Source organism: Phocoena phocoena, chromosome X (assembly GCF_963924675.1).
Source record: "Phocoena phocoena chromosome X, mPhoPho1.1, whole genome shotgun sequence".
NCBI classification, from domain to species: domain Eukaryota; kingdom Metazoa; phylum Chordata; class Mammalia; order Artiodactyla; family Phocoenidae; genus Phocoena; species Phocoena phocoena.
In genome coordinates, this window is record NC_089240.1 from 124652414 (window position 1) to 124676726 (window position 24313).

Consider the following 24313-nt stretch of genomic DNA (forward strand, 5'->3'; position numbering starts at 1 on the left):
CCCAAGGTATCAGAGTTTATGATTCGCCCGCAGTTGAACCCAAACATCTTGATCCCAGGTCAATATGTTTTGTTTCATTTTGTGGGGCTTTTGTTGTTGCTGTTGATTTTATTTCATATTCTGTCCTTTGTAAGTTACATCCTCTAGGAATACATTATATACTCTCAAGTTCTGGCTGGAGATGGTCTGGGTTCCATGTTTGCCACCGTGATTTCCGAGCTGTGTGACCATGAACAAGTTCCCTGACCTCCCTAGGCCTCAGCGTTTCCATCTGGAAAATGGGACTAATCATTATCATTACTATGGGAACTTCCTTCATAAGGTCCAAATCACAAATTACATGCTGCTGGTCAAATACTTAGCACCTTCCCTGACACAGAAATGGATCCTCTAAAGGGTAAGAATCATTTATCATTTATTTTGCTGAACATTTAGGTGTAAATTAACACTGTATTCACACACACACACATACACACGTACACACACAGAAAATGAAGCCCAGCATAGGTTGTTTTTAAACGTTTGAGTTCTAAGCTTGTGAGAATGATACTGTCTTCATGTAGCACGATGTACTGTAAAGAATTATTTGTTCAGAGTTATAAGCCTGCAACTGTGAAAGCAATGCCAAGATACATTTTGTCTCCTCTAAGATCTTCCAAACATCCATTAGTCTCTTGAAGGACAGTCATAAATCCTGCAAATTTCGTTTATCTGAAACCAACTCTAACAACTGTCCTTCCCACCAATCATCCTTTATATCCGTCTTCGGGTTTCAGACCTCGGTGAACACATCCTGGTCTTATGTGGCTGAGCATGAAAGTGGAGGAGCTGGGCTTTCTTTGGAGAGTTTCTGGAACCCACTCCGACCTGAATCTCTTTCTAACATTTGGACATAACCTCTGACATAACACGCTCCCCTATTTATCAAATTAGAAGCTGCCTTTCGCTTTCCAGCTTCCCTTCTGGAAATAACACGTAGGTGGGAATCAGGAGGTGGGAGTTTTAGGACGGGCTCTAGCACTAAGTAGCTGTGTGACCTTGAGCAAAGCACTTCGCCTCTCGGAACCTTTCTTTGCTTGTCTGCAAAATGAGGCTGGTGGACTGTATCGTTTCTGGGAAGACGCTGTGCAGAAGGCAGAGGTAGATAAGGTACCGTGCCTGTGCACGTGGGAACTGGGGGCTGGGGGCGGTGCTCGGGGGACAGCTGGAGCTGGCATCAGCCGGAGCTGGGGTGGGGAGAGGGAAGAGGGATTCTTCCTCAAAAGCTTTTGTGGCGGAGGTGGGATCTGACTGAGCCGTGGAGGAAAAAATAGGACTTCCAGAGTTGAAGAAGGGACTTCTAGCCTGGGAGCTGAGCCTGGCGCAGAGTCTGGAAGCAAGAAAGAGCAAAGCGTGCTCAGAAACTAGTAATCAGTCCAGAGAGGCTGGGGATGAGGTCTAAACCTGCGTTTAAGAAATAAAAAAATATTAACGCCAGTTGGTCTTTGAAAGGAGTGTAACTGGAATTTTAAGGTAATAAGTCACTCTTCCTGCTGTAGCTTAGACTTGGAGCTGGAGAGCGGGTGGCACTGGAATTAATATCCCCATAGAAACGGAAGGCTCTGTGTGCTCGATAAACAATTTTGAAAGTGCTATAGTTCATCACCCAAATTCAGACCACTCGTATTTTTCAGGTACCTTGCCTTAGGAGAGAAAGATTTCTTATCCACGTCATGGGCTTACGTCTCTGGGATCAAATTTTACGGGAAGAGATGGGTCATATATCAAAAGGTTAATGACTAGCCATTTCTCGCCCGGCTATTTTGTGGCCACCGAGCTTCCACTGTGCAGAGGACACGGAAAGGCAGTGGAGATTCACCGGGCCATTTGCCTCCGCCATCCGGAGGGGCCCCGCAGACTTTGACGACAGCCTCTAGAGCTAGGGGCTGCCGTCATGCCCCTATTCTTTCATGGGAGACTTGGAGCATCTTTTCCTGTAGAGATCCACCGGCACGTTCCACCTCCACAGTGATTGATCTGTATGTTTATTACACTTTCAGTAGTAAAAATATATAGACTCCAGTCATCTCTGGAGATGCTGAAATAGTGCTTTTTTCCCCCCCCTTGATTTAGGGGAAGGTAGAGAGGCAGGATGTGTGCAGATTCTGACAGAAATATAAGAGCTCAAATATCTAATTAGCTGAAAGAATCTTGGTTCCCTCTGCACCTCTGACAGAATTGCAGCTGTCAGATTGGAGCTCCAATATTTTATCCTCGTCGCAAGATGTATCTGAGGATGATTTAGAAAAGACGCTTTTTAACGTCAGTGCCACTCGGCTTTTTTTGTAGGATGCTTGAAGACGACCTTAAGCTGAGCAGCGATGAAGATGACCTTGAACCCGTGAAGACCTTGACCACTCAGTGCACTGCCACTGAGCTCTACCAGGTAGGACCAGTTTAGGGCTCGGTTTGGGACCCACGGGGAGGGAGCTAGAGGACCTGGAATGGTTTTGCCCTCCAGAAGCCTACCCGCTTCATCTGTGAACTTTGGAGAGAGGGAGAGAAGCAAGGGCAGGCATAGTGCCCTGGAACAGGTCGAATCAGCTCACACTTTCACATCTTTCCCTCTCCTGGACTAAGTGTGGTCTTGAGTGCGGTGTAACTTTCCCGTAGTGACTCCACCACGAGGCCTAGCGCCCACACTCATTCATTCATTCCTTGCGGTATAAACGTGACTGCTCCGTTCACCTTTCCCAGGGGTGCCACTTCAGGACACAGCTGACCGTCAGTGCCCAGCAGCTTGCGGCTCACATGAGCCTTCAGGCGAAAGGCATTTGGCAAAAACTTGCCGCCGCCCTGTTTTCTTCCATTCTGCGTCACGAGTATTTACAGTAGTGACCGCCAGATTAGATGGCAAGAATGTGTGTGTTCAGCGTTTCCAATGAGGCTGCACCCCTTGATTTGAAAAAGCCAAGTATCATGTATGAGTCGTGAGAATGGTAGTGTAGTGTGTGATATCAGTGATGCCGATGTGTTTTCTCTGGGACAGAAAACTGTCTCGCGTGTGGGGTCCTCCTGGGTGTGCTGAGAGCCTCAAATAAGGAACACAGAAGGATCGCCTTTTCTTAAAGCCAATACCTGACCATGTTCTTTCTGCCGTGAAATCTAAGTTATAGAACTGAAACCAGGGTGTTTCAAGGAATGCTCACGCACTAGTGTTTCAAGATAGTTAACAAATACAGAATTCCATATTCACTAAATATTTTCCGAGGAGCCTGCAAAGAAAAAAGCTTAGGGAAGACTCTTCAAGGCTTATCTACTCCATTTTCATCTGCAGTTTTTGACCGCACGAGAACTCCTACCATAACGCGTAATTTTAAAATTGAGTACTTCTTCAATGTTATGTAGCCAAAACTTCCCTCTCCCTTACTTTCTCCGCTTTATTCTGCTTGCATTTTGGATAATATGTAAAAATTGCATCTTTGCAGCTTTGGTGCTTTATCAAGAACAAACACGGTCGTCTCCCAGGGGGCTTGTGGTACGTTTACTGAATGCAAGCAATCCCTTTCCCACCTGGGTCATGGACTCCAGAGCAAATGTAAAATGCACACTTAAATTCCCGTGTCTGCCATTCCTGCTTTCTGCATTTAATATGCCAGTGACCAGAACATTATAATGGGACTTCCCTGGTGGCGCAGTGGTTGAGAGTCCGCCTGCCGATGCAGGGGACGCGGGTTCGTGCCCCGGTCCGGGAGGATCCCACGTGCCGCGGAGCGGCTGGGCCCGTGAGCCGTGGCCGCTGAGCCTGCGCGTCCGGAGCCTGTGCTCCGCAACGGGAGAACATTATAATGGTAAATAACCCCTCCCCCCGAGTCCTAGGTCATTGATTTTGACAGATGCAAGATGACATTTTAATGAAAATGCTTCAAGCAAGTCATCAACAGTAAGTGAAGGTAGAGTTTGCGTGTTGACGTCTTCTCTATGTGATTATACAAGTGCAGTCTCCTTTTTTGGCTTCTCGAGTTGTTATTTTCTGTATTTACCTGAAGAAGTGGCATCAGGTCAGTTGGCCTGAATCATCTGGGGTTTTAGGATGTATGCGGTGACCGTGTCAATGCCGAGGCCCTCAGGTAATCCCGGTCGGTGAGTGGGAAGCTCTCTGTGGCCCGCGGCCCTTAGCCTGCCACGCCTTCCCCACAGAGCTTCTCATTTGAAGGGGAGGTTGAACTGGGATATCTGAGGTAAGGCAAAATGACAGCTTACTTCCCCCTAGCTGGGTCCAGGAAGCAAGAAGCGGGAGCAAGGTTATAAACATTCGCAAATGAGCCCTCGAGTTCCAGGACTAGTTACAAAGCCCGAAGCCTGAAGGCCGGGAGAGGACGCTTTTGCAGTAGCACGGGCCACAGTGACAGCAAGTTTTGCTGAGTCCTGGCTTTCTGAAGCCCAGTATTCTTTTTCAAATATGTGTGGATTGACACCATTTTCCTTTTTTTGTCGTGGTGGTAAAATCCACATAACATAAAATTCACCCTTTTAAAGTCTACAATTCAGTGGCATTTAGTCCATTCACAAGGTTGTGGATCCAACACCAGTTCCAGAAGATTTTCCTCACCCCAAAAGGAAATCGTGCATTAAGCAGTTACTCCCCAGCCCTCGACAACCACTAATTTACTTTCTGTCTCTATGGATTTGCCTGTTTCGTTTGAATGAAATCGTACAACATCGTGACCTTTTGTGTCTGGCTTCTTTCACTTAGCATCATGTTTTCTAGGTGCATCCATGTTGTAGCCTGGATCAGTGCTCCATTCCTTTTTTGTGGCTAAATACTATTCCGTCATATGGATATATACTGCCTTTTGTTCATCCATTCATCAGTTGATGGACATTTGGGTCCACCTTTTGGCTTTGCAAATAGAGTTCCTGTGAGCCTTTGTGGATACAGTATATATTTTTGTTGAACACCTGTTTTCAGTTCTTTTGAATTGAATCTTTTAATTTTTTTCAGTTCCTTTGACTCTTCCCCCTAGAAGTGGAATTGTTGAGTCCTATGGTAATTTATGTTTAACTTATTGAGGAACCACCAAAATCGTTTTCTTTTCAGGTGAGATGACATGGTGCCACATAGGTCATATGGTACTATTCTCTCATCTTGTAATTGGGACCATCACATCTCCGGCCACATCTATTTGTGGCAGGATGATTGGAGGGAAAAGCATCCGAACAAATGCATTGGTACGATAAATGATGTGTCCAAGGGACCAGACCACACCATTGGTTTGAGCCGTCATTATACTCAGAAACGTTCTCAGAACCTGGTAGCTACATTCAGACACATGTGGTTCGATAAAAAAGCCATTAGCTTTCTGGAGACATCCTCAGATCATCTCGTGCATAATCATTGCACCCAAATTGCCCAGATTTGGTGAGTACACACCAATCTTTTCCCCAAAGCTCTTAAGACCTAATGCTATGGTTTACGACATAAAGAATCCCAAGAGAATGCATTGCAAATGCACGTATGAAAATGAAACACGGGGTTGAGATGTGTCCGTTTCTAATTTGACATTTCAGTCCCAAGTCTCTCGTAAGCAGAACACTCTCCCCGCTCCCTGCCCCACCACGAGCACCCCCGACGGCAGTATTGGCCGTGCTGAGCGGGTCCTGTGCACAGACACCAATAGAACAATTAGGATGTGTTTAAATGCTAAGTATTACTCCTGCAAACGGGAAGATACAGCAGGAAGCCTGAAGGGGAGAAGCGTAATATACAAATTAAAGATGCCAAATTGTCGGCCATAGAGACTCGGGGATGGAAAATATATTTTTGACAAGATATTTTACCTTCTGGTGATTCTTTAAAGTCAGAGATGCTCAGTCACATACGCCCATAGTTTCAGTGGAAAAGCCATGGTGATTGTACCCTGAAAATATTTGTTCAAAGTTTGCGTGCTCTCTCCACATTCCCCATTGCATTTTGCTCCCTCGGTTGGGACTATTTGGGAAGCAGCTGTGTCCATGTGGCTTGGACATCAGTAGTGTGGCGCCATGGAGGAGAGTGAGCGAGAGAGCATAGGCGTGTAGTCAAATGGGTTTGAATCCTGGCTCTGTCACTTGCTGGTTGACCTTGGGCTAAAGACCTAAGTATCTGTAAAACGGAGGTTAACAGAGGTAGCAATAGCACCTACTTCACTGGGTCCTAACATGTATTAGCTGTGCACCTATAGCCATGAGGAGCTGTAAGTGTGGTCGTTGAGTGCATATGGCTTTTGCAAACGTATGGCCACCAAAGGGGGTGGGGAGGGATAAATTAGGAGTTTGGGATTATCAGATACACACTACTGTGTATAAAACAGATAAGCAACAAGGACCTTCTGTATAGCACAGGGAGCTCTACTCAATGTCTTGTAATAACCTATCATGGAAAAGAATCTAGAAACCAATATATGTAAGTATAATTGAATCACTTTGCTGTACACCTGAAACTAATACAAACTGTAAATTAACTATACTTCAGATTTTTTTAACGGTTTAAAAAGAGCATGGTTTTTGGACTAGAAAAGCCTGGGCTTCAATCCCAGCTCTGTCACGTAATAGTTGCGTGACATCGGGCAAGTCACCTAACATCTCAAAGTCTCAGATCTCTCGCCAGTACACTAGAATAAAGCGCTGTCGCCTAACGCATTGGAGTACTGTGAGGACGAGATGAAGATCGTGTATAGGAAAATGCTTTGAAAGCCAAACGCTACGCAGATCGGAGGTTGTTCTTCCTTATGGCCCTTTTAAACATTAACTGGAAGCCCCCTCTTTGGGGTCCATTGGTAAATAGATCTTGCCCTTCATTTTGGCCTTGGTGCCCAGAGGGATCTGCTAGGAACTGGCTTGAATGTCCTAACTGCACCCAAAAGACATCCATTGGGTATGAATGATGTTTCCTCCCCTCTGAGCTCTGACAAGTTTTAACCTAGACATCCCAGGAAGAAAGGCCAGGTTGCCAATGACACTGCACCAAGTCCTCCAGGAAAATTATGTGTCTCTGAAAAAGAGTTTTTCCTCAAAGGACTGACATGGGTGGAGAGCTGAGTCATACCTTCGGATCGCAGTTCTTATTTCTCTTTCTGAGTTCTCACTGTGCCCTGGAGAAAGGCTATAACGGTCTGCTGTGACACTCTACTCTCACCTTGGTTTTCTCTCAGGAACTTCCCCTGAATGGGAAATAAATAATTACTTAAAGTTGACATCGGACATTGGAATGTTCCAGAACAGTGTTTGAATTGGATGCAGTGTTTTGAACTTAGTCTGCGTGAACATACGAGTTGCAGTATGTTCTGTTTTGTTTTTGAAGTCAGCTATCAGTAACAGGGTTGGATGTACAGCAGAGTGATTCAGTTATACACACACACACACACACACACACACACACACACACACACTCTCACACATATTCTTTTTTGTAAATGAACTATATTTCAATAAAAATTTAAAACAATAGCATGGTTGGGATATGGGGCGGCTCCATGATGTCCATTAGCCAGCTGACTGCGTTTTCCTTCTCAGCTGCCACTCTTGGCATCATAAATATGAAACCCAACCCTGGCCTTCTCCGTACAACAGTTATTGAATTGCCATTTTCAACCCAGTCATGCACGGCAGGCAGCGATGCTGTGATGAGTCCCCTGGGGTCTGGCCTGAGCACAGCACGATCCAGTAGGACGGGCTTCCTGCATGTGCATCGGTGTGGGGTTCTCTGCACACCCTCGCCCCTCATAACCACTGAACCTGCAGTTTTCCTTTTGGTCCATTTTTCTTCTTATGTTTCTCGGGATTGAAAGAACTCCTGAAAATGAGGGGTTAAACCTGGAATCAATTTTCATTTACAGCTGAGAAGCAGTTATTGATGCTGTGTTTTCAGTCCAGTGAAAGATCTAAAGATACAGACCTGGTGCTTCTCTTTCAATATGAGTAGCCGAACCAGTCACAAATTTTTTTTAACAACGAAATTGTATTGACAGGTTTATTAAAATTGCCATCTTTGAAGTTTTAACCTATCCACAATTTGACCTATTCCAAAGGCTTCTAGAATGTGTGGTGGCCCAACTCCAGAGCCCCCTCCAGTACATATTCATAGAGCCAGGTAAACATCTCCTTGATGTTTCCTTGCATGTTATCCTGATGTTTGATTTACGCAGCTTGAAGCATGTAATGTCTGTTATACTCTGGCAGCAGGACGGTCTGTGATGCCTGGGTTTTGAAGCTGGGTTAGATCCGGACACGGCTCTCCCATGCCCTGATCGTCTCGGACTGGCATTAGCAGCATCAGACTTTAGCATTACAAAGGCCATAAAAGAAATAGGTATTGTTAGAAACGACCTTTAGGGAATTCTGATATTAATACCATCTTACGATTAATATGAATGAAACTGAAACCTTCGGTGACTTCATTTAGCCCAGTTAGAAATTCCGAAAACGGGCACTATGGCTGGAAATGCTCAATTAGTGACCAGGCTCAGCTAAAGGACTCTATATAGATAAAGCTTGGAGTGGTGTGTGGGTGCTTTAAAAACAGAGCGGGACAATTTCAGTTTGCTTCGAGCACAAAGACATTCTAATGAGTTGTGTCTGGACACATTATCGTAAGTAGCTCCGATGTACCCAATTTTATTTAAGCCAATCTTCTTTCTTTTTCTGCCAAGGGATTGCCCTTAGAAATGTGGTACTTAATTCAAAGCATGTTACTGGGGACGTGTGGACTTTTCAACTAGATGCTAGTAGCAGAGCTGCCCCTCAAGCCTGTGAACATTTACAGAAAAATATTGTCTTCGAGCTTTTAATCCAGGTTCTTGATTCGGGTTTTGTACTTGATTCATTTTTGTTTATTTGTTTTTGTTCTTATTGTGGGACCGGCTCACTGGCTAGGTTGTTATCTGATAATTGCATATGAAATGAATCACATGGTAGCAGAAAATCTGAACATGCTGGCAGCTTTGGGATGTGTTCCTTGTACCTGGGATGCATACTGAACTTTCCAAACCTAGTGGCTAAGTGAAATTCAAGCCCACTTTTCTGTTTAAAGTTTGCTAATGAAAAGGGGGGCAATACATTTTACTGCTGCTCTCAGCTGGCCCCTGATGCGCTACAGTGAATTCATTCGTGTGACGACAGATACTCTTCCCTGCTATAACGCTTCCTATTTTTTAGCCACAGTTCTTCTCTCATCGCGCTGAACAAGTTGTTACCTCCCCAAGGTTTCTCTACGTTTCCATTTACTTTGTTATCAGCAGAAAGGCTGGGGAAGGCCTCTTCCGTAATGATATCAATATAGCACCCACAGCAAGAGAGGTCAGCCCGTCAGGGCTGTAGAAACAGCAGATGGATTAGGATGAAACCGGGTGCGAAATAACTTTGATAGAGTCTTTTAATGTAAACAGTTTATCTGCCATTGCCTTTCATAGAAATGCCCCACAAAATGTGATGGCGTTTGGGCTGTGAAGGCTGCAGAAGGTAGCAGAATAAAATCCGTATGGATATTTTAATTTATTCATTAAAGACAGGAAAGTAAATAGGATAACATATAAGGTTAATAGAATAACATTGGCCTTCAGAGTCCCAAGATTGTGTTTTCCATTTGGCTGTATTAGCATAGAGACTAGATTAATAAGAAATTGCTTAGGGCTTGTATGATGTGATTTTTAATATGCTCCAGGCAAGTCTGTGACTGTTTAGAAACCTGCTTGCTGAATTTTTTCATTGTAATTAGGTCTTCTTTTAGTGCCAAATATTTTGACTCGTAATCTCCGTAGATTGCCTTTTTATTGTAATCTTCGTAAAATGCTTTGAGCACACAGATGCAGAGGAGCACAGCGTTTGCACACGTGTCATGTCCGTCACTGCTGATGACCGGATACTGACTAACAGCCACTACCACTTAGGAAGTGTCCATCTATGAGCATTTCCATCGCAAACCCAATGGCTGTTCTGCTTAGTGTAACACTTTCTCACCGTGGCCTTAAATCACAGGTTGGCGAGGATGTGCTGCTTGCCCCAAGGTCCAAGTGGAAACAAAAATGTGTACAATTTGTTCTTTGAGAAACGATAACTCTCCAGTAGGACAGGGGTGACCACAGCCTTTTGTCTACAGAGAGCACACGGCACATATCCGGCGCTGTGCAGAGGGTGGTAGGGGGAGTAGCAGCCACCTCTGGGAAGCTGGGAATCATTAAGTCAATTGGAATCAAAGTGCTGGAAAGAACAGGTATCACCGTGTTACCCTTGTCGCTACCTCTGGGCTGCAGGAAATGGCTGGACAGCATCCTTCCTCTCGCCACTCCCATGCCCACTCTGTCTTTGGTCCAAGCTTGCTCTTTTCCTTAAGCCCCTTCATTGCCCCAGTTTGGGTCCCAAATCCATGGCTGCAGCCTGGAGGTTCTGTCTTAGTCATCAGCTAACAACCCCCAGGCAGTGTACCACGTGTACCTAAGTTTATTGGAGGTGTCCACGTTTTGAGTTCAATCAGGGTTCTAGCATCTGTTAGAGCAGTACGAATGTCTCCAGTAATAAAACTCTTTGCCAAACTGAAAATGTAAGATTTTGAAATTTAGATGCTGGCTTGGAAAAATGTTCTGGGGCTTTGGTTTAGGGCCTAGGAATGCTTTATTCTGTTCCCCAAATGTCTGCCATCTGCTGGAAAATCTATCAGGTAGGCTGCAAACACCCAAGGATCTTGTCACGAATGGAAAGCAGAATCTGTCTTCTTCTTAAGCAGATGTATTTACTTATTTCTGTTGATTTAGCAAGAGCAAAGAGCAGAAGCATTGTAAGCACACAGAACAGGTATCCAAATTTGAGATTAGCTAGCAGTCCTAGGTTAAAGGTTCAAAATTCAAGTGGGTGGGCAGATAAAAGCAGCAGACCTTTCCAAAACATATGGCATGGCATAACGCACGTATCATGCAGTATCTCACAGGAGTCTTCGGAACATTAGATATAAACATTTATAAACTTGCTAATAGATCTTATTTCTTGCTAATGGAGGTTGACTCCACAATGGGGGTTCCATATTTATCCCTGAATCGTATATGTATATATATTATGTGTGTGTGTGTGTGTGTGTGTGTGTATATATATATATATATATATGCTGAAATACTTGTGTGTGTATCAAAACATAGACTACCAGACCTTAAAATGACCACAGAGAGTCTTTACTCCAGCTGCCTAATTTTGCCAACAAGGGCACTGAGGCACAGAGAAGTCAGTTGTATTGTGAAATAACAGAGAATATACACATTGGTCTCTGGCCCTGGTTCCCAGCACAGAGCTCCTAAATCCCTCGTAATTTCCTCAGTAATAAAAGCAGTAGGCGCCTCTTTTGTTCTAGTATTTGGTCTTTGACCCTGGTTCCTGACCCAGGGTCCTAAATCCCCTGGAATTTCCTGGGTGACAGGAGTGTCTTTTGTCCTAATGAGGTGACTCTTGGTGGGCTCCTGGATGCGGGCCGGCTGGTCACCAGAAAGACCAAGCCATGAGTGGAAGCTTGGCATTCCCAAGCCCACCCTCCCATTCTTTACGCAGCATGTATGGGGTTCGTGGAGCTTCCAGGGGGGCTGTTGGAACCTCTGATGTATAAGCCGATTGATCAGAAGCATAGGTGACAACTTGGGCTTGAGACTGGCATCTGAAGTGGGCGGAGGCAGTTCTGTGGGACTGAGCCCTTAACCAGTGGGATGTGATGCTCTCTCCAGGTGGACAGTGTCAGAATTGAGTTAAATGGCAGGCACCTAGCTGGCGTTGCAGAAATTTGCTTGGTGTGGGAAGACCCCACACACATCTGGTGTCAGAATGTTGTGAGTATAGTCATAGTGTGAGAATAAAGGAGAAACGAGGGTGGAAGGATTACTGGGTTTTCTGATACAGATTGATGATAAAAATGCATGTAGCATCCTTGGCCAGAGTATAATATGCTCTAAAGGGACGGAAAGCCTGAACACACTAGTATGCTGTTACTGAAGGTACGTCATCAGTAGTCACTCCCATGTAGGTTTTGGCATACTTAGATTATTGGGTACCTACTATGCACTAAGAATACTCCTCCCGTTTTCCTCGTTGCACATAGTAGAGAGAGAGCCTCTATTAGGTCTTTATCATCTCCCAGCAAAGGACACGTGTCATCTTGTGAGGGGTGCCTCCCTAGTACCAGAGGCAAGAAGGCTCGGATTGGCTGGGGGAAAGAAAATTGAATTTTCAAATCCACAAGCCCCAGGGGAACAGAATAACTGAGTGCCACTTACCTTGGCCCTTCTAATGGGCAGAATAACTAAGCCAGTGCTGAGCTGCTCTGCCTCGTGTCTCCATATTTACTCCACTTAGAGAATGATTAGTGTCGACAGGTGATTCTTAGGAGTGAAACGTGCTTCTCCACCAAAGACAGTTCATTTTCATTAAGTTACAATATATCAAAGCCTTGGTTATAAACAAAATCACCAGTTGACAAATGCATCTTGCTAAAGGGTTCTGTATCCAGCAAAAGAGTCAGCCTAGAGGGAGCAAGCCTTAATGGAACGCAGGCACTTCTGAGTCCTGTTATCACAGCATCTCGGGGCCAGACACTCAGAAAACTCCTACACGTGCGGGGACAAGTAGGACCCCCTATGAGGCCCGTATTCAACTGGCCTTGGTAGGGTCTTGAGCGGCAGGTTGGGTGAAGTTGATCAGGAATTCAATGAGCCTGGGGAAGCTATGGGGGATTCATGATCAAAGGGAGCATAAAATGGGGTAACACTAGAGAGACCAGCGGCCCAAAGGAGAGGCAGTGGCTGTGGTCCCAGTGAGAAGTAGTAAGTCTCCAGCAAGACCATAGCTGCAGGAAGGGTGAGGAGGGGGCACAGCCTTCTGCCGGAAAGCACGATGGAAATGGACCGTCTGGACCGCTCCGTACTCCCTCCTCGTTGGGGCGTGAATTCGAGCCTCGTGGGTAGTTGCAGGATGGATCCAGATGCACACGGTCCTGGAGCCCAGCTTTTCCTCCAGAGGCCTCTTCTCTTCTCTTCTCTTCTCTTCTCTTCTCTTCTCTGAGCTGGGGACCCGCCGGCGCTCTCTCATCCCCGGAGCAGTGCTCAGGCCTCTCAGACTCTACAATCAGCCCCGATTCTTTTACCCAGCCCATGTTTATTAAGTGACTATCAGGTGCCGGACACCTGGAACAAATTTCCTCCCGTCTCTGCCTGTCAAAATTTTAATCCTGCCCCCATGGTGTCTAGCACACGCCTACATCACGTATGCATCGAAAACGATGAATTAAATTAAAATCGGAGAAGCCCAATACTCTAAAGCTAGGGAAGGTGTTTTTGCTTCTTTCAGGTTCAAGATTCAAATACAGGATGTTTCCGTGTTCCCTCCTGGGCACTCATCCACCAGAGGGTTAAACATAGTGGGAAGTGTCTTCCTAGAGATTGTCAGAAATTCAGGCAGGCATCCAGGTGTTGCAAAATGCTGAGTGACATTTTCTCCTGTGAAGCTGCAATCCTGGGTGTGCGTGCGTGCTGCCAGCCGATACCTCCGCCCGTAGGATATAAGCCTCTTGATGTTTTACTCATTCCAGTGAAATCTATTTAAATGCTGTAATTAAGCAACTCATTTTTATATTTGTGCAAGTGCTCTCAGGATATGTCTCTTTAATTGATTTAACCAATTCTGTGGTATTGATTTTCGACCATCTGAATACCCTAATGATGAGTTCGTTTGTTAATAGAGGAGTTTCTCTTCTGAACTTAGCAATCAATGCAGTTTACCAGTACCCGCCACTAAATGAAGGTATGGCTGTGTCTCGCAGAGTTGCCCCATGAAAAATTAAAGGTAAAACATAGAAATACAAAAACCGGTGCAATCGATTGCTCTTCTGTCTTCTTTCCATAATGCGTAGTATCCAGTTATTTGAAACTATCTGAATGATTGACTTTTCACTTTTTATCAAGAAATGTATTGTATACATGCAGTTTGGGTGTGTCTGCTAGTAGAACGCCAGGAAGAAAAAAACGGGAAATGTAAAAGGCATGCAAAACAGTGATAATAGAATCGCATTTTATGCTTGACCGACAGTATGATTATTGATTACGGAGGAAAGCAGTCCCTGACTACGTAGCCTTGTAAAACGAGTCCATGGCTCCAATCTCTCTAGGCCTCCTAAGTGCTCACTTTGATGGTCTCAACAGACCAACATGTTGCACTGAGTTTGTTTTCTGTCAGTCTCAGGGGGGTGTAGCGTCATAAGTCTGGATATAAATGTTCAGGGCATGCTTCTTAAAAGCCCCAAAATATTCTCCAGATATTTTTATGAATATAGTATACTCGTCTATTGGACTAAAGTAACAGTTCATGATATGTAATCACTGGGGCAGAATTACCTTGCCGAAGAATTTTGTAAAAGTTCAATCAGTACATAGAAGATGACTAGCAAGTTTCCGCTTTATCTGTAGCATTTTCTCCCTAAAGAAATAGGATGTTCTGTCTGCCCTGGAGGATGGGGCTCAATAGAGAGCCACTTTCCTCCCTTCCTTCCTTCCTCCCTTCCTTCCTTCCTTCTTTCTATTTTCCCACAATGACTACATTTGATGGTTCATGTAATTCACTGTGGCCCTTGAGTCACTTCAGCTTTGGTGCAGCCAAAGGATTCTCCGTGTAACAGAAAGACAAGGTCCTTCTTCTTTTTAGGAAGCTAGATTTAATGAGTGAGCCACTCTAAGCGTGTCCTTAGCCACATCATCCCTCCTGAGGAAATAAATTTGCTGCTTTGCAGGATACCAAGAAGAATACAGTGCCGGTAACGAGACAAGAATTGGCTCGTAAACACCCCTTGGAACGAGATGAGTGTCTTCTCCCTGGGAATATAATTTCTCAAGCTGCCATATCATGGAGGAGGTTCACTGAGGGTAGCATCCTCAGGGCTTCCCAACCTCAGGGGCAAATGTTGATGAAAAAGCAAAGAGCCCTGCGGATGGAGTGGGTGTGAGAGGAGGGATGGCTGACGAAGAAGTCTCTGCGAAAAGAACGATGCTTCCTAGGCTTCCTTGCAGGAGGAGAGAGTGTGAGGGGCAGTGGCGTGCGGACTTGCGCCTCCACAGTCTCGGGTGTCCTGACCTCTCTACCACCAACACCAGTCCCAAGAAGGTTCAGGACAGAGGCCTGTGTGAGGGTAGAGGGCCCTCTCTCCTGCCGGGCTAGGCCTGGCAGGATCTAAACACATCAGAGTCTTCATCGAGTAGGACTTTACAGTCAGAAGCATTCTGTTCACCCCAGAACTGCTTCTGATATGGAGAGAGGAACTGAATGGCTTCTGTAATCCTCGTTGGAATAACTGCATAGATTTGATACTACAGCCTGGTCACTGGTGAGAAAGCCCATCGACTCTCTGGCTATAAAAATGTATAAATGCACCATAAGTCCCGGTTACCAAAGGGGGAAAGGGGTGGGGGAGGGATAAATTAGGAGTTTGGGATTAACAGGTACACACTACTATATATAAAACAGGTAACCAACGAGGACCTACTGTATAGCACAGGGAACTATATTCAATATCCCATAATAAACTGTAATGGAAAATTTTGAAAATAATATGTATCTGAACCACTTTGCTGTACACCTCAAACTAACACAGCATTCTAAATCAGCTGTAGTCCAGTAAAAATAAAAACGTATGCGCTGTCGCCTACGCGGAGTGCGGCCGCATTCAAGATGCACTCTTTTGCTTAGCATGCTGCGGTTTCTTGAGCACTGTCATCGATGTCGGCTACTCACAACCACCCTTGATGTAGACAGGGCAGGAGTGATGGTCCGCATTTTTAAAATGAGGAAACTGAGGCTCACAGGCGTTGGCCGCATCGCTAACGTCACGATGATACGAAATGGCGAAGCTGGTAGCAGAACCCAGGTCTGTGGATTTCTAGCACAGCACTCTTTCCACCTATAGCCCGTTGCATCTTGTTGCACCCTATTGGAGTATGTTTTTTAACATCTTAATTTATTTTATCATCCCGTCTTTTTAAATATTTATTTATTTATTTATTTTTGGCTGCGTTGCGTCTTCGTTGCAGTGCGTGGGCTTCTCATCGCGGTGGCTTCTCTTGTTGCAGAGCACCAGCTCTAGGCATGTGGGCTTCAGTAGTTGTGGCACACGGGCTTAGCCGCTCCGCGGCATGTGGGCTCTTCCCGGACCAGGGCTCGAACCCGTGTCCCCTGCATTGGCAGGTGGATTCTTAACCACCGTGCCACCAGAGAAGTCCCTTTATCCTCCTATCTTATGTTGGAACTTCCTTGATGGCAAGATAAGTATCGTGTTAGGGAAACGTGGCACGAAATAAGTAGAATATAGGTTTTCAAAAGCATATAGACATTACAAATTAAAGCAGCATAAGTGTTAACTATCTAGCCTCCATTTTCCAATCAGTTTAAATTACTTTAATGTATGTTTTTAAACTCAAAATTAGCTGTAATCCCAATATGTAACCCTCTTAATGCTTGGTGGATCACACTATCATTTTATTTTGAGTTCCCTCCTTTTGCAGGGTATATCACATTCTTGAACATGTATCTGGAACTTGTATAAAAGGAAAAGAGGAATTTTCTCCTTGTATATTTTCTAGACTCGTTCTTTTACCTTAAAGCCATATATATTTTGCATGCAAATAATTCACTTAACTTTTCTTCAAAGTCTCTTAATAATTCCTTATAGCGTGCTTAAAACAAAGTCAGGACTTCCCTGGTGGCGCAGCGGTTGCGAGTCCGCCTGCCGATGCAGGGGACACTGGTTCGTGCCCCGGTCCGGGAGGATCTCACATGCCGCGGAGCGGCTGGGCCCGTGAGCCATGGCCGCTGAGCCTGCGCGTCCGGAGCCTGTGCTCCGCAACGGGAGAGGCCACAGCAGTGAGAGGCCCGCGTACCGCAAAAAAAAAAAAAATACAGTGAAAGTGGAGATCGCAAATGGTGAGCCGTTTCTCATGGCTGGCGGACACCCCCTGCAACCATTTCATTTGGAGATGAGTGCACAGGAGGGTGACCTGAGAGCATCTCACTAAAGCTCTGGGGACTCTGGAATGATCCTGGGTTAATCTCCAAAGAAAACCTCTCAGCCTATTTTCCATCACTATCCAAGCAACCCAGAAAAAATTAATTTGAATGAAGTTATTTTCCTATAGTACTGTATAAAAAGACATATGTTTCTAAGAAACTGGCCTTGAACGTGATTATGTGCCTCCTGATTAGAGAAAAATAACCGGGTCTAAGTGACGGTCCCGACACACAGAGAAGACTTTTCAGAAAACATGTCGCTGAATCAAAGCTAGGTTAAGCAATGTCACTTTGATTTCTCTCCTCCCCGTCTTCTGCCAGTGGCACGCTCAGCCCATCACATCTAGCTCGCTTTCAGAGGAAACCACTGGAACACCATGTCCATTACTTTGTGATAATCTAAGTCTTCTTTAAGAACAGATTTGTTTGGATTTTAAGGGATTGGGAAAAGCAGATTCACGTGATTTCCACTATGGCCTGTCTTCAGCCCGCTGCCATATCCTATTCCACCCTCCGGGACTGGGGGAGAAAAGGTGGTAGAAAAGAGCAGCGTGGGCGTGCAGACTGGCTGCGCTTCTGTAGTGAAGGTCAAGGTCTCTCCCCGACTCCTTGCCGGCATCTGGCTCTTCCTTTCAGCATCCTTTAAGGGACTGCTCAGGCATTCATACCCTAAACACCTGTGAGAGATGACTGGGCCAGCCAGACGCATAGTCCTCGTTTTCTCATTTTCACCTGTTACCTCATTCCATCTCTTTCTCACCATACTTGCCAAAATTCGACCTCAGCCACAGATGGTGAGAAAATGATTTTTGCCTACCGAGCCAAAGGAAGTGCCCAAATATTAACGGGTATTTATCTAGAAACAGAACCTGAGACTTAATGGAAGAGAAGGACTTGGATTTCCAACACTAATGTCTAAACTGGGGAAGTATTTCATTGATTTCAAACAAATTGCTTCCAAGTGCACTGAGTTGTTATGCACAGAAAGGTTCAGTATGCTTATGCCTTGGTCATTCAGGATGTCAAGTCCAGTGTTAGATTATAAATAGTCTCTGTTACAAGTGGTTGCCTCTGCCTTCTGATTTATAGCAGGATTCTCTTCATCTCTCAGCCCTCGCCCACCTCCAGGATTCACAGATATACAGGTCTCCAAATGGATACCTTTTAAAAGAGTCTGAAGAGCCCTGAGGTTGGCAAACCGCTGCTTCAACGCTCCCCGTACTGAATGTTATTTCTACAGCCTGAAAGAGTTTGGCGGGGTACAAGTTTGGTTCTGATGACATAATTATGCTACAGAAGTATGAAAAAGAAATCCTCACTATAACCCTCCAGGTGCTTAAACAGTTTGATAGACTGGAGCCATTCTGCCATCAGCGCCCCCAGCTGTGTTACTTAGCAACATTTTAATTCCAGAAGCATCGAAGGAGATGCAATCCCTGTGGAGAGGGAAACAGAAATAAGAGGGCTGTTGACAGATGATCTGAGTTGTTTCTTCTAATATACTGCGAAGGTCACTAGCTCTTTTCATGAATGATAAATGGACTGTACGCAGATCAATGGGTTCAGCGATAAACTGGGACCAGGCTCCGTATCTAAGGCACACAGGCCAAGAGGCCCAGAGATTTCCTCATTTCGATGATTTGGTGTGTGCTTTCTTAAAGGTTCCACGGGAGGAAATTGATCCAAGCCATCGGTCAGCCCTTGCCCTTTTGTGGTATCTGCTAATGAAAATGATTTTAGAAATGGATACTTTGGCCTTTCTATCACCGGGCAGGTGCAGCCAGGGGGCAGGAGCAATGCAGGGTAAACGGCTTCCCACCAGAGATCTAAAAATCCCCAGCTGTGCCCATGACCATTCCCTCTGTGTCTGCCTCCACACCCTGTCATAAGCCAAGCAGGTGCACACGGAGGAGGGAGATGAGATATTTCTGAAATATTGAGAATGGCCAATTATATGAATACTTAACTTATCTCTAAGCCAATCACAATGAGTTCCTTTAGTGTAAGGGATTTAAAATCTAATTGGTTGGTATTATCTGGAGGTAGGAAAATATTACATATTCACATAATTAGACGGAAAGACTTTTCTGAATCGCGGACATATAAACATACAGACAGATACAGAGAGCTTATAGTTTTAATTCTAAAATTTCAGACGTAAGTCAGGCATGTACAAAGTTCACACGTCCATTTTAAAGACCTGGTCTCTTCTCAGTGGATATACATTCTCAATTTATTTGAGCTCAAAATACACTCACAAAAAGGAACAGTAAACCAGATTCTCTGTCTTCTTTCACCCAACGGAGACAAGGTCTCAATAAATCATCAGTCCCTTTCTAGTGATCAACAGATGGTCAGCCCAAATAGAAAGGAGAACCATACAGGAAACTTAGGGGAGTCATGAGGAAGGATGGAGTTGAGTCTTATCTCAGAATGTGGATGGCAGTGTGGTCCTTTGAAATTAGCCATTTTCCAGAACGTGAAAGGATGGAGTGGGAATGGGGGAGTTCTTAATGATCGCTGTTTTCCACAAGCACAGGGCTCAGGTTAAAAAAAAAAAAAATTGGAGGAAAAGTGGAGAGAGGAGGATGCAGTTATGAACCTAAGGGCCCACTCTCACAGGCACTGCTGAATTTCCCAGGCAGCCCTGGCAGTGCCCGCCTGTGTCTGAAAGCTGCACTTGGACCGGTAACCATGCTCCCCGGGAGAGGAAAATTGCTTTCTGGGTCTCCGGTCTGCTTATCTCCAGCAGCCTGCCTTGGTTAGCTCCTCATGTTTCTGAAGAGCATTTTATATTGCTTATTGTTTTGGTAACTAGTTGCAAAGATTATGCCTGCTAATGTTGTCTAATGGCATTTTTTTCTTCTGTTCACAGGCTGTTGAAAAGGCAAAATCTAAGAATAATCCTGTAAAGTAAGTTATTTTTTTTTATTAGTTGGAAGTGTTCATTTGAATGTACTCCAGGCATGTGAAAAAAGAAGGTCATAAAAGAGACCTTGATTTTGAGTTCATCTCTATTCATGACAATTTAAAAACAAAAACAAAAACAAAACAAGCAGAAAAAAAAAAACCCTCCAATGAGCAGGGACCAGCTTTCTTATTTTTCCTGTGGTCCTGATGAGGAAGTGCTCCAAGTTATGCCCAGTTTACATAAATTAATATGTGCCGTCCATGAATAGCTGCCAAATACTATTATAATCATATTCAATGCAGAGTACTTCAAGCCTTTGGGTTTTGCACATGCTAAAAAGATTACATTTTTAATTGCAAACCTTGGACCTATGACAGAGACGTAAATGGCTGAAAATATGCCAAGTGATTTCCAGCCACGTGGGGAGGTTTGGCACCTCAGCATCAAGGCCTCGCTACTCTGTTAATGAAAAGCTCATAAAAATATATTTAACTGAAGGTTTTTCTAGCTAACAGAGAGCTATTTCCAAGGCATTTTATGAGACACTCTTAAATTATAAACAAGCCGCACAGCGCTCTTTTAAATATAGCACATCTTAGACAGCCTGTCTCTTCCAGAAGGGAGACTTTCAAATTAAAGATGGCTGTCTTGTCATTTGGGTTTGTGACATCTGATTGCAGTGTTATGATGCATACCAGTTCCACCAGCCATGTGGCCTAGGGAAGATCTGCTCTATTTGCCGGGTTACTACAGGTCTGGTAGTATCACATCTCTAGGAACTAGGTGTTAACTTATGTCAGCCGACTTCCATTAGAGTGGATAACAAATGCAGAAATGGGGAGTGCATTGATTTGTTTTTAATCTGTATCTTTTAATATAAAGTGTGTCTCCTGTAGATGGCATATAGTCAAATCTTGTTTTCCGCCCCCCCCCCTTCTTACAGTCTCTGCCTTTTGACTGGATTGTTAAATCCATTCACATTTAATGTTATTATTGATAGAGTTGGATATATATGGTTAGTTATACAGTTATCTAGTTGGGACTGCATTGATTTTTAATAGTTTCTGGGAGAATGGTTCAGCTAATGCCAGTGACAAGAAGGCTGCTTGTGTTTTATAAAATAATTAACTTTTCCAAGTCACCAGGGTAGTAGTGTTTAGCACACCATTAAATCCAAGTTCCAATTCATTTTTCCAAAAGGTTTTGTGTACTTTGTTTCTAAATTTAATTTTCTTAGGCCATGGAATATTCCTTATCAGCCTCCTGTAGCCTCTGGAGGGCTATCTGTGGTCTGGAGATGTATTATGCTATAGTCGTCCTCTGGGAGCATGTTTAGTAGCTGAATTTTGGTCTGGTTGTTTGGTTGCGGTTGAAATCTTCTCTGCAGCCTGATTTCTTTTCTGTCTTTGCCCGGAAGGCTTCTCTGCTGCCAGCCCATGGCAGGCAAGCTCCATGGATTAGAGGATGGTGCTAATGAGGCCAAGGCCAGGTCTTGAGTCCCTGGGTGGGCCATTAGTGATCTTCTTTCCCGTAGTCTGACCGCGCCCCTCCCTCCAGTCCACCCGCGGGCAGATGCGTGCCCTGGGTCACAAGAGATGGGGCAGAGGCTGGCGGAGTGTAAATCTGGTCCTCAGTGGGACAGACATCTCCAAGTTCAAGCCCTCTCGATAGGAAGTGAGTCCCAACCTCCACCTTTGCGTGCACAAGACAGCCTGTTGGCAGTGTGCGGGGCTTCGTTAAATTGTACTGATGGCCTGGAAGTGGGACCGGTTTTCTGTCTGCTCCTTGTGAGAATTCGACCCTACAGATAATTATATTTTTTAAGAGCTCTGGCTAATTCACAGTACAGACTGTATCGAATGTCTAGCACTTTAAGGAATGTTGTAACGAGAAAACAGAAAAACTAGAAGAGCCAAAGGGTTACTGATAGAATGTGGAACAATATTTTACTCTTTAATATATTTGAAGATCTGTCCAGTAACAAACCTAAGTCACAACCAACTGGGAGGTGTTGAGAATTGTCTTCCAATTAAATAAGATACCTCTGTCAGCGTGAGTTTGAGTGTCCTGTTGCATTTGGTACCTAATACCTGATGCCTAACTCAGTTGCCCAGCCACAGCCATCTGGGTACTTTAAGAAGACAGCCTTCTTCAAGACCTCAGCTCAGGGACAGGAATTTTAGAGCACGGCTCAGTTAAACTGCCTGACAGCAGAGCAGAAGCGAAGTTTTGAAAAGTTTTATGTACAGCGGTCCTCTTTCCGTTTCTGATGTCTGCCAGAGAATTTCAGTTACACACAGTGCACTGCGATCCCGAGTCAGCGTTTGTTACGTGTTTTCTGAATGAATGCACAAGTCAACAAATCGGACACATCCCAGAAAACGCTCCTTTCAGGAACCTGGCCTGGAGGCTTAATAAGACTGGTACCTACCCTAGTAGAGTGTCGGGGCCAAAGGGTTCGTGTGTTGTAACTGACCAAGGCGCCCATTCTCTTCTTCTGATTCATGCCACGTGTAAAATGTTCCTACATCGCTCTGGTTCATACTAACTGCTTTGCCTCTGACCAGTTATTGGCTTGATCTTGTATATGAGTATTAACATGTGATTGTTTGGGCGTACAACGAAAAGCGTGTACAGCCTTGCTGGAATAGTAGAGGTCTGGAGGCATCATTTACAACTCAAGTATGAACACAAATTGGCGAAGATGATCATTATGTGTGATTGGATGTCATCCTCTGGTGCAGAGTTTGGCAAATGGTTGGGGAAAAAAGTCAAAAGAAGACTATTACATGACATGTGAAAATTATACGAAATTCAAATTTCAGTGTCCGTAAAAGAAGTTTTATTGGCACACAGCTACACGCGTTTGTTTCAGTATCGCCTGTGGCTCCTTCTGTGCTACAGTGGCAGAGTTGAGACTGTACAAACCACTAAACCAAAAATATTTACTATCTGGCCCCTTACAGAAAAAGTTTGCTGACCCCTGCTCTGGTTGGTCAGGTAGGAAAAGGTGCAGATGTAAACTTTCCCATGACAGTGAAGGTTAAACTATGAGCCCTTTCTCTTTTTGTCCTCCAAAACACTGAATAGGTATTTACTGAGCCCTTTATCTTGTGTTCAGGACTTTCTGGGGCTGAGGTATCACCTAATCCTTACTCGGACCACAGAGACCATTCCGAATTCAGGATCATTGAAAATCGTTATGGATATGAGGTCCATTGACGGAGCAGTGATGCCTCAGAAACCCGTGAACACATAACTAGAGCATGTTGGTAGTCTTCCAAGTTGTGTGTGGATGGATGTATTGCAAATGGCATATACACTTTCTAAAATTCTGTTACTTCCCAAGATCTAACTAAGGCTAATTAAGCTTTCAATTCAAGTGAGGGTAAACGATTCACAATGTTATGTACTTTGGATATTTTCTTCTCTAAAGGTTCGCCTTCCCCCTCCCTATTTCTCAACCACTTGTTTAATTTATTTTTAATACCTTCATGGTTGTAAGCTTCTTTCATCACCGTAGGGAGACGGTGGTACACATTGATTACACTCCATACAAAGGAGAAATTAAATATACGCTTAGTGAACGTAAGCACATAATGTACCTGGATACACTAACGATTTTACCTTGAAACATTCAATATTACCTCTGAGGATAAGAATCAAAATTGTGCCTCTTTAATGTGTCAGAGAGACTCTCGCTTGTATATGAACGTTCTGTGGCATCAAGGCCTGAGAGATGTACAGATTTCTTTTACCATATGTGACTTATCACATACATTTTTTTAAAAAAACACATTTCTGTTATTAAGACATATGTGATAGTACACTTCTGCAAATGTGAATTGCTTTTGGCTAAAAGCCATGCACTAATAAGTTGAGTTGAATCTAACCGAGGTTGACATCTGTTATCGAAAGGGTGGGCAGCAAGCAGTTACCAAGCGTAGAATTCTTCCTCGCGTTTACAAGTTAAGCAACGTGGTGGTTGTCTTTCACAAATCGGGATCCGAATCCGCTCTGCTTAGATTACAGCTTTATTTAGGCACTGATCCGTCTTGTAGATATGGTGGTTTCATTATTGAAAATGACAAATAGCCACAAAGATTTTCCTGACCACGACGTTTGTGCATTATTCATCCAATGAATATTTATTGAGGATCTCCAGTATTCCAGGAACTGTGATAGATGCTGAGGGAATTAAAAATAAATCTGACACGGGTCTTACCCTCGAGGAGTTTAGAGTCCAGGAGGAGAGATCAAATCGGTTTGTAAAGAACTAAATACAAGATAGAGAGACATACGTTTGTTAAGTGGGGACAGATAAGGTACAAGGGAAGCTCTCGGGATGGAAAGTGCTTCTAGTACTAT

At 44.3% G+C, this 24313-nt stretch overlaps 1 protein-coding gene across 1 annotated transcript in view; it reads left to right on the forward strand.

Moving 5' to 3' along the window:
- The window catches only part of AFF2 (ALF transcription elongation factor 2), a 332516-nt gene that overhangs the window by 227813 nt on the left and 80390 nt on the right, over positions 1–24313 (forward strand). Inside the window, exons 8-9 of the mRNA XM_065900280.1 lie at positions 2329–2425; positions 19910–19947. Coding sequence (XP_065756352.1) covers positions 2329–2425; positions 19910–19947 — 135 coding nt within the window. The remainder of the gene's footprint in view (positions 1–2328; positions 2426–19909; positions 19948–24313) is intronic.